Source organism: Orycteropus afer, unplaced genomic scaffold (genome assembly GCF_000298275.1).
Source record: "Orycteropus afer afer isolate SDZICR_OR568_19922 unplaced genomic scaffold, OryAfe1.0 scaffold00744, whole genome shotgun sequence".
Lineage (NCBI taxonomy): Eukaryota > Metazoa > Chordata > Mammalia > Tubulidentata > Orycteropodidae > Orycteropus > Orycteropus afer.
In genome coordinates, this window is record NW_006922331.1 from 866,585 (window position 1) to 876,379 (window position 9,795).

The following is a 9,795-nucleotide window of genomic DNA, read 5'->3' on the forward strand; positions in this document are numbered from 1 at the left end:
GGGGTCAGCTCTCCGGGGTCCAGCTCTCCGGGGGTCAGCTCTCGGGGGCTCAGCTCTCCGGGGTCCAGCTCTCCGGGGGTCAGCTCTCGGGGGCTCAGCTCTCCGGGGGTCAGCTCTCCGGGGGTCAGCTCTCCGGGAGCCAGGCTTGGGTTTGGTTTCAGCTCCAGGCCACAGAACATGTCCCAGGCCTTCCGCAGGCAGCCCTGGTTCTGTTGCAGTGCACCTGGAATGGAGGGGACAGGCCAAGGTCAGGGATTCAGGGCCAGTGCAGAGGGGAAGCGCCCGGTGCATGGATGCCAGGGCTCAGTCCATCAGCCTCTGGACTTGGGATGCTGCCCATGTCGCTGGGGGCACACGTGCTGAGGCTGAGGGCTAAGGGAGGCAGTGGGGGCTGCCTGGGGACATGTGCCCTTGTGCCCAGGGCCCAAGACTGGGCAGGTGGCAGTGGCAGGAGGCCTGCACACAGCCAGGCACGGCTCTCCAGGTCTGAACTAGACGGTGCCTGGCTCCCACTGTCAACCACTCGGAGGGGGATCAGTGCAGGAGATCCCTGGACAGAGTGGAGAACAGGGGCACAAAACTCAAAATCCTAGAAAGGACCAGGTTTGCTGGTCTGATGGAGCTGGATGAGACCGTGAGACTACGGCCCCTAGTCACCCTTCAGGCCTGAAATTGAACTCACTGCTGTGGCTTCCAGCCAAACAACAAACAGGCATATGGGGTGAACATTGACATCAGGTAGATACACTCAGAGCGATCAACCATGGGAGACCAGAAGGGCAGTGTTTGCACAGGGAGACAGCTGGAGGGACGGGAGGGCACGGGAGGGAAGGACACAGGGAAGAGGTGACCACAGGGAGGAAGTGGGAGGAGAGCTGTTACATGGTGGGGAATTACAGTCAATATCATGAGACAAAATGCGTATGAACTGCTGGATGGAAAATGAATTTGCTCGGTCAACTTTCACCCAAATCACAATAAAAATTAAAACAAACCAACCAACCCAGGTCTGGGCCTGTGGCCGCGGCTCTGAGCTCCTCTCCTGGTCACGACTGTCGGAGGCAGGCAGTCCAGCTGACCGGCACTGAAGGCAGTGAGTGTGACCAGCTTGGGCAGCACCATGGCCAGCTCCCGGGCAACCCAGGCCTGGCTGCCTCCCACACCTCTGGCTCCTGGGGGCAGCTCCTTCCCTGAGGGCGGCCATGCAGGCCGCACCCTCCCTCACACGTCTTGTGTCTGAGTGGTCTTTGCTTTCACGTTGGACAGCCCCCAGGCCAGCTGTGTGTCTGGTCTCCTGCCTCACGGATGACAGGCGCCAGGGACCAGGAAGCCTCGGCCCCGGGGGAGGGTCTCTCCAGCAGAGGCTTTGGAAGCTGGGGACTCGGCTGTTCTCGGCACTGGGGACACGCTCGAGCAACCACACTGTCACCCGGCTTCTAGGCTCACAGGCTGCTGGGATAGGAGCTGGTGCCAACATGTGAAAGGCGAGGGGGCCATCAAACCGGAGGCCAAACAGAGGCCCAGGGTCACCCCAAGGACAGAGGCCGCCTGGGGGCAGCGAGAGCCCAGGGGCTGGCACGTGCTGCGTCAGGTGGCCTGGGTTCAGACGCCAGCTGCACCGCTTGCTGCTTAGCCATGGGGCCCTGGCCACTCAGGGCCTGCCCTCCCACCTTTAAGATGGGGTCAGTAACACCTTGAAGTGCTGTCAACAGTGCCTGGCTCGTGGGCAGTGAACAGCTTGTCCACTCTCTTCCCTTTCCCCGCTGTGGAATGACGGGGAACTGGGAAGGGGCCACCAGCCAGTTCATGCCCTCAGAGGAGACAAGAGTCCAGGGCATCACCCCACCGGCCTCACCCCTGCACTGGCAGAGCCCACGGAACCCAAACCCAGCGTCCACTCCTTGCCTGTGCGCTGCCCTCGGTCTCGCCGCAGCTCCTCTGCAGACTAAGCTCATTAGGCTGTTCATCCCCGTTTGCGTCAGTCTCCAGTGCAGCCCGGGTGACCTCGGCCACGGCCCACGGCCCTGTTTGCTGAGCCCATCTGCTGACACGCGGCCCTGGGTCCCCCAGGAGCAGCTTCCCATGAGCCCTGGAGGTGGGGCCACTCTCCCCCACCCCCCCCACAGTCCTCACTTGTCATCTCCTCCCCTGAAACCCTGTGGGAGGCCTTAGCACCAAAGGGCTCTGCCTCCCCTTCTTGCACCTGGCCCCCTTTCCCTTGGGGATTTTGGCTGCTAGAGCCAGCCACAAGCTCCGATATCTTCTGTCGTTGACCACTTGGGGCAGGGGCCTTGTCGGCCCTCACCCACACCGTCCCACTTGCACGAGCTCCCCTGGGCCTGGCCACACGGACTTGACCACCCATCATGATCCCACTTCACACATCCGTCTTTGCATTGATGCACTACATCCATCCTGTATGATGCCCCTGCACCCTGCACCCCACCACTGTGACCTCAGGCGACCTGCACTCTCGGCCCGTCCTTTGCCCCCACTCGTGTCCTCGGACCTTCAACTCAGTGCTCCGTCCAACAGCTGTTCCCAGCCATGTGGGGATGCCCTGCCCTTGAGGAGAAATCCTGAGGGTGGGGGCTGCACTGCCCTGGACTCCCCTGAGCAAGGAGCCACTCTTGCTACCCCCCCGGCCCTCCCCACGAGGGATCCCGAGGCTGGGCCTGACTGGCCACGGGCCGCCAGCACTGTCCTCTCGCACGTGCTCACGGGCCGAGGTCTGCCCCAGCCCCTCGGTGCGCCCATCGAGACGTCCCAGCACAGTCTCTCTGTGGGGTCATGTTGGTGTCTGAGTGTGTGCCTTGGTGGGTCACCCTCGGGACAGGCTCCAGGCCACGTGCATCCCTGATTCCTGCTCCTCCTCCTCACTCTCTGGCCACAGCACGACAGCGAGGCCCCTTGCCTCAGTCCCCACCCGCCTCTTCTCCCCGCTTGTCCTCAGTCCACCTGCTGATGCTGCCCCACGCAGCCCGCAGCCCATACTGTCCCACAGGGGTGTGCACATGGTGTGAGCGGCGTTGCACACGTGAGTGCCCCAAACGCCCAGCAAGGTGCAGGGCGATCACTCAGTGCTGGCACGGACGGCCGCCGGGAAGCGGGGCCTCCCCCGAGGGCTTCAGGGCCTCCCCTCACCTGGCTGTGCCGTGGGCTCGGGGGCCCTCTTCCCCTTCTTCAGGGTATCCAGGTCCACTCTCTCCTCTAGGCTGTTGCGTAAACTCCAGCAAAGCCTGTGCAGCTGGGGTAGAGCGAGCATGTCACCACACGGGCCCTGCCACGCGGGCCACACGGCACCATGGCAGCAGCTAGCCCAGGGCCCCAGACAGACTGCACCAAGGTCGGATTGTGGACGGCTGTGGCGGGTGGGAACAGGGGCCAGACACACTGATGTGTGTCTAGGCTGGCACCAGTGGCTGTGATGCCACAAAGGGCGACACAGCCCATGTGGACTTCTGTGCCCTTGGGCTGCAGGATGGGAGTGGACAGCAGTGAACCCTGGGCTCCTTCCGGTTCTGAAGCGGGGGCTGCCCACCCACAGCCCAGTCCGCTTCTGCTCCAGGCAGGACGGGCGCAGGTGAAGGGCTTCCTGTCTAACAGGTCTGTCATTTTTTTTTTTTTTCCTCTTCCTAAACACCCCTACGGAAACTTCAGGAAGGACAAAACCCAGCCATCTGTGTGAGTGTGTGTGTATATGAATGTGTGTGTGTGTACAAGGTGGGGATAAGCAGATGTGTGACTAAGCAGACATTCCCACCACATACACTCTGGCCTGGGTATATATTACTCTATTTTGCCAGCCTTGGGCTAATGGGGTCTCAGCCTGGCTCTCCTTACTGGGCTCTTGTACCTCCCTGAGGTGGCCAGCTCCAAGAGCCAGCCTAAGACCTGCTCCCCCCCCCCCCCGCTCCCAAAGTTCTTGGACTGCGGAGCACGGGCTAATATGCCGCTGGGCTGGTAGGAAACCTTCTAGGGCAGTTCCACTCTGTCCTCTAGGGGCGCTGTGGGTCGGAATTGACTCCACGGCAGGGGGTGTGGTTTGGGCTTTGCTTCCATGAAGATTGACAGCCTTGGAGACCCTGTGGGCAGTTCCACTCTGTCCTCTAGGGGTGGTGTAACTGGAATCCATTCCAAGGCAGTGGGTTTGGTTTTGGTTTCTGGTATTCTCGGACTGTCTTGGTGGTGCCCTGCCTCTCAGTCATCTTCCTGTCCAGCAGCTGACCCATCGAAAGGGCAGCACATGCTGAGGTATGAAGCTGAGAAGGCAGGAAAGGGCAGAAGAGAAGGACGAAGTCAAACAGGGAAGAAGTGGAAAGAGGGCTGTTACAGGTGGGGATTGCAGTCAATGTCACAAACCAAAATGTGTCTTAATTGTTGAATGGGAAGCCAATTTGGTCTGTAAACTTTCACCCGAATCAGTTTTTTTAAACAGAAAAGGCAGACTTGTTCATCAGATGAACACTAAACTGATGGACTGTTGGAGAGTTCTCTCCCTTCCATTCCGGATGGGGGTGGGCCTGGAAGTCCAGACGGGGACACTCACGTGCTTGTCGGGAATGGGGTACGTCAGGAAGGAGATCCCCAGGATGACGAGGGCCGTGAACACGAAGAGGGCCACAGCGAAGTAGAGGAAGTGCATGCGACAGAGGACGGCTGGGCACGTGCTGCTCCCCTCGCAGCTCTGTGGCCGGTAGACAAACTCTGCTGCCATTCGCAAGATGCCGAGCAGGAGCCCGCTGCTCAGGCCCCAGAAAGCGCCCTGCCAAAGAGGGGGTCTGAGAGAGGAGTCGCCTGAGGGAGAGCTGTGAGGGGCAGGGCTCGCTCCCCTCCTTCCCGCTGTTAGAAGGACCCCCCGAACCAGAAACATGGGCAGGAGAATCTGCCAGAGCAGCTGACGGCTGGGGACCACCCAAAGCAGAGAACAGGAGATAGTGAGGAGACCCAGCAACTGTGGAGACCTGCCGTTACCCCTCTGTGACAAAGACATCTGTTAGTTATAAACTGACGGCCCACTGGCCTGGAGCGGATTCTGACCCACAGTGCCCTTAGAGGATAGAGTGAAACTGCCCCACAGGGTCTCCAAGGCTGTCAGTCTTTCCCAAAGCAGAGCGGCTGGTGGATTCCAACCAGTGACCTTTTGGTTAGCAGCCCAATGCCTTAACCCCTGCACCACGAGGGCTCCTTTCTCCACAGTGAGGGTGTGAAGACCCTGCATCTGCACATGCAGATGCTACCTTCTTAGGCTGAACAGAGACCGAAGACCAAAGACCTTGTACTTTACCAAGGTCAGTCAGAGAACTTAGAAACCAACAAAACCAAACCTGGGAAGACTTTTACGTTAGGTAATGAAGAGACGCTCCGCACCTATTTGTTGTTGTTGTTAAGTGCCGTCGAGTCGTTTCCGACTCATAGCGACCCCATGCACAGCAGAACGAAACACTGCCCGATCCCGCGCCAGCCCCACAATCCCTGCTACACTTGAGCCCATCATCGCAGCCACTGTGTCAATCCATCTCGTTGAAGGCCTCCCCCTCTTTCGTCGACCCTCCACCCTACCAAGCATGACATCTTTCTCCAGGGAATGGTCCCTTCTGAAAACATGACCATGTTACATGCACCTATGGTGACCACAAAGTCCCTAGTCTCCCTTGTCTCTCTAATGGAGGCTCTGTCTGCTTGGCTGCTCAGGTCAAACCCCGGCAGTCACCTGGCTCTTGTCTTTTCGTCATGCCTCACCATCAACACCCCAGCAAATCCTGCTGGTCCCGCTTCCCAGACGTATCCGGATGCAGCCCCTTCCCCCTCTCTCTCTGGCTGCCATCTCTCCCACGCAGGCAGGGATCCTGCCCGTCCCACTGCTTGCCTACCGCAGCCCTCCTGTTCATCCCGCCCGCTCCACCTTTCAGGGTACACACCGGAAGATGCTCCCTACACCAGGCCTCACGTGGCACCACCTCCTCCCTGGCCCAGCCACTGGGCCTTCTTCCTGTGGGTCCGACCTGCCCACTGTGCTGCTGACTTGGCCTTCCCTGTGCCTCCTCGCTGCCTGGGTCTATCTCTGGATCCTGGTGTTCCTGGCCCCCCTTCAGCTTCGCATTCAAGGTCACCCCATAGCAGGGCTCTTCTCTCATCACTGTCCCCACCAGCGCCTCCCTGACACCTTCCAGTGTCCCCTTTTGCCCTCCTAGCCAGCACTGTGTCACTCACAGGCATCTTTATCTTTGTGTATCACCTGTCCCTTTGACTAGACTCCCTGAGGGCCCAGAAGTGAAGGGTGTGGTCTACTGCGTATCCCAGGGCCCGGGACAGGCATCCGTCGCTCGTCTGTCAGTAGGTCCTGTGAAGGCCTGCGTGCTGCTGTGAGGCTGCAGCCTACGCCAGTGGTATTTCAAACGCCGCAGGGCGCCATGGGGGACAGGCCCCAGTGCAGCTTCCAGGCTGAGACAGAGTCAGGAGGAAGGGAGCACCTACTTCTTAAAGAATTGGCAGTGAACACCTTATGAATATCAGCGAAACACTGATACAGCCCTGGACCGGGCAGTGTTTCATTCTGTTGTACACGGGGTCGCTATGAGTTGGAGCTGACTCAACGGCACCTAACAATAACAACAACAACAACAACAACAACAACAGGACAGGCATATAGAAGGCACTAGATATGAACTGAATACATGTCAAAGTTATGGATTTCACTTATTAATGACAGGATTGCACTTTTCCTTGGATCGTCTTAGTTTTGATCTTAAGTGTGCTGGGAGAGATGGTTACAGTAATTAATCTCCGCACTGCAGGGGAGGTGGAGGAGCCCACTACTCTATTCCCCTGGCAAGCGGGAAATCTCTGAGTGGAACACATTGGTGCAAGGAGGAAACAGACGAATATGTTCCCCAGTTAGAGATGCAGGGCAGGGAATCCTTTGCCCATTTGCCTCATTTATGGTGCAGCCGTAGCAGGTTCCATTACAAGGAGGCAGGGCTCAGCAAGAGTTTTCACTTTCCTTCCATGACCAACAGGGGCTCAGATCACACCCTCCTGCAAGGAAGTCATCTCTCAGAAAGCAGATGACACAAGAGTTGAACGCTCAAGGCCCTAGAGACCCTCTGGGGGCAACTCTTACAAAGACAACAACAATGTGAAGATGACCCCACCCTTCGTGCCACCTGGTGGCCGTGCCAACACTCACTTGCTCATTGACTCTCTTGCAAAAGATGGCAAGCAGGAAGAGGGCAGCAATGGGCGGAGCCAGGTAAATTGTTACTGAGTGCAGGTATTCAAACAGATTTCCACTGTGGGATGTCAGCCCAATGGGGACCCAGCCAATGCTGACAGCCAGTAACAAAATAACGAAAAACCTGTAAATGCAATCAAAAGCCAATGACAATCTGATGGGTTGTTTTTTCCCCCTGACAATAAAATACCCACAAACCATAACCTGTTAATTCAATAAGGTTAAATTCAGGTGCCCACTCATGCTTCTGGGGCCAGAGGAGATAGCTGGTTATACCCCTGAACACAAATGGGTGTTACAGGGCTGAGAGAAAACCTCTTCAATTTCTGAACAAACAAAACCAAGTGTTTGCTCATTTGCCTGTTACTGGATCATGGATAGATTTTCACCAAAATTTGTTATGGGGATAAAAGACTAAACTGCCATGGGGTGCTTCCGCTCACAGCACTCCCAGAGGACAGAGTGGAACTACCTACCTCACAAGGTTTCCAAGGCTTTTTGTCAATCTTCATAGAAGCAAAGCCCAAACCAAACCCACAGCACCCCTACAGGGCAGAGTGGAACTGCCCCAGAGGGTTTCCAAGACTGTCAATCTTTATGGAAGCCTACAGCCTCATCTTTCTCCTGTTTAACACTGGTGGCCTTGGGGCGGTCAGGTTTCAAACATACAATGCATTGCAGATATTAATTTCTTGAAAGACAGCATATTTTTTTTTTCTTTTCAGACAGATTAGCATGGCACACATGTCTTTAAACAAGTTAAATTTCAACAAGTTAAACTCAGAAACGTATTTCGTTATTTAAATTTAGCTGAACGGTTTATGAGAGTGGGTGGAGGCTACAGATAAATCTAAGCTAATGATTTTTCAAATGCACAGCCACATACAAAATTCCACTAGATAAAATGTCAAAGAGGACCAAATCTTAGTTCTATGTCAACAGGGGCTTAAAGATTACAATCCTGTGAGAGTTTGGACATCAGCTACGAAAGACTAACTCCTTGACAGGCAAAGGTGAGGCAGAAATGAGTTCCAGTTCCAGTAATGAGGGAAGAGCTGGCCTCAGACTAATGTTCTCACAGATAGCAATTGTAAGCACTGGGAGAAATATACAAACGACAACCAGAAGGCACTGGGGGCAGCCCAACGCAGGCAGAAATGGGAGAGGGTTCCATCCTCGACAGAAAGGCACGGCACGGGGCACCATCTCCCTTTATATGGCTTTGTCCTGAAGGCCCTCCTCAGTGTGCATGGTGTAGGGTAGCCAGATGTCAGGCAGACAGCCCCACTGTGACTTGGATGAGGGTCAGAAGACAGAATATGGGGTTGCCAAAATAGATGAACATGTTGGGGAAAATCCTGGAAGAAGAGATCCATGGGCGAGAGGCCCCAGTCTGTGTATAATGCCCCACTAACCCCTTAGCTGACCCCTGGTCTGTGTATGTGTGAAAGAATCTCCAAAGAGTCCAGTAAGAAGCAATGGTTAAAACCAAACCAAACTCACTGTTATTGAATCGAGTTGATGCCGACTCATAGGAATCCCCATTGGGTTTCCAAGGCTGTCAGTCTTTACAAAGGCAGACTGCCTCATCCTTCTTCTACAGAGTGGCTGGTGGATTTGAACCACTGACCTTTTGGTTAGCAGCCAAATACCTTAACCACTACACTACAAGAGCTCCTTCAGAAGAAATGGTCAAAAGACTGAAAAAGCTGAGCAGAGATTTCAGCTATCTCCTACAGCAGGGGAGACAGAAGTTGGCTCGAATCTCATCAAGGTTGAAGAGCTATGTAACCACCTTGGGTTTTCAGTGAAACCCCAGAAGGGCCATGTCTTAGGAGTTGAGACTGCATCTCAGAACAGAGAATTTGTTCAAACACTCAGGGGAAAGGCCAGACCTGTCCTAACACATTGTAGCACCTCCACAAGTTTAAGGAGATTGGTTAGTAATTTATAAGCATGCTAGAACAAACATCTCCAGAGCTCCCTCTTCAGAGCAGTGTGGCCGAGGGTCTCCAAAAGGTATCATCCAAAATGTTCAGTACACAAGAAAAGTGCACTAGGCCTGTGAAGAAACAGAAAGATGTGACCCCTGTTGTGGTTAGGTGCCATCGAGTCAGCTCTGACTCATAGTGACCTTATGCCCAGCAGAACAAAACCCTGCCTGGTCCTGCCTCACAGTCCTCGCTGTACCTGCACCCATTGCCATAGCCCCTGTGTCAGTCCATCTCATTGAGGGCCTTCCCCTTTTTCGCTGACCCTCCACTTCACCAAGTATGACATCCTTCTCCAGGGAATGGTCCCTTCTGACAACATGACCAGAGTAGCTGAGACGAAGCCTGGCCATCGTCACTTCCTCCAGGACAGATTGGCCCATTCTTCTGGTGGTCCATGGCATTTTCAGTATTCTTTGCCAACACCACAATTTAAAGGCATCACCTCTTCTTCAGTCATATGCTTCTTGAATATGAGACTATTGAAAATACCATGGCTTGGGTTAGGCACATCTTACTCTTCAAAGTGACTTTTTTTTTTTTTAAACACTTTAAAAGAGTTTTTTTTTT

The 9,795-nt window shown here is 55.2% G+C and overlaps 1 protein-coding gene across 1 annotated transcript in view; it reads right to left on the minus strand.

Moving 5' to 3' along the window:
• The window catches only part of LOC103211456 (sodium/glucose cotransporter 1-like), a 92,424-nt gene that overhangs the window by 522 nt on the left and 82,107 nt on the right, over positions 1 to 9,795 (minus strand). Inside the window, exons 11-14 of the mRNA XM_007957404.1 lie at positions 7,190 to 7,358; positions 4,550 to 4,765; positions 3,145 to 3,247; positions 50 to 223 (exon numbers count right to left, since the gene is read on the minus strand). Of these exons, the coding sequence (XP_007955595.1) occupies positions 50 to 223; positions 3,145 to 3,247; positions 4,550 to 4,765; positions 7,190 to 7,358 (662 nt within the window). The remainder of the gene's footprint in view (positions 1 to 49; positions 224 to 3,144; positions 3,248 to 4,549; positions 4,766 to 7,189; positions 7,359 to 9,795) is intronic.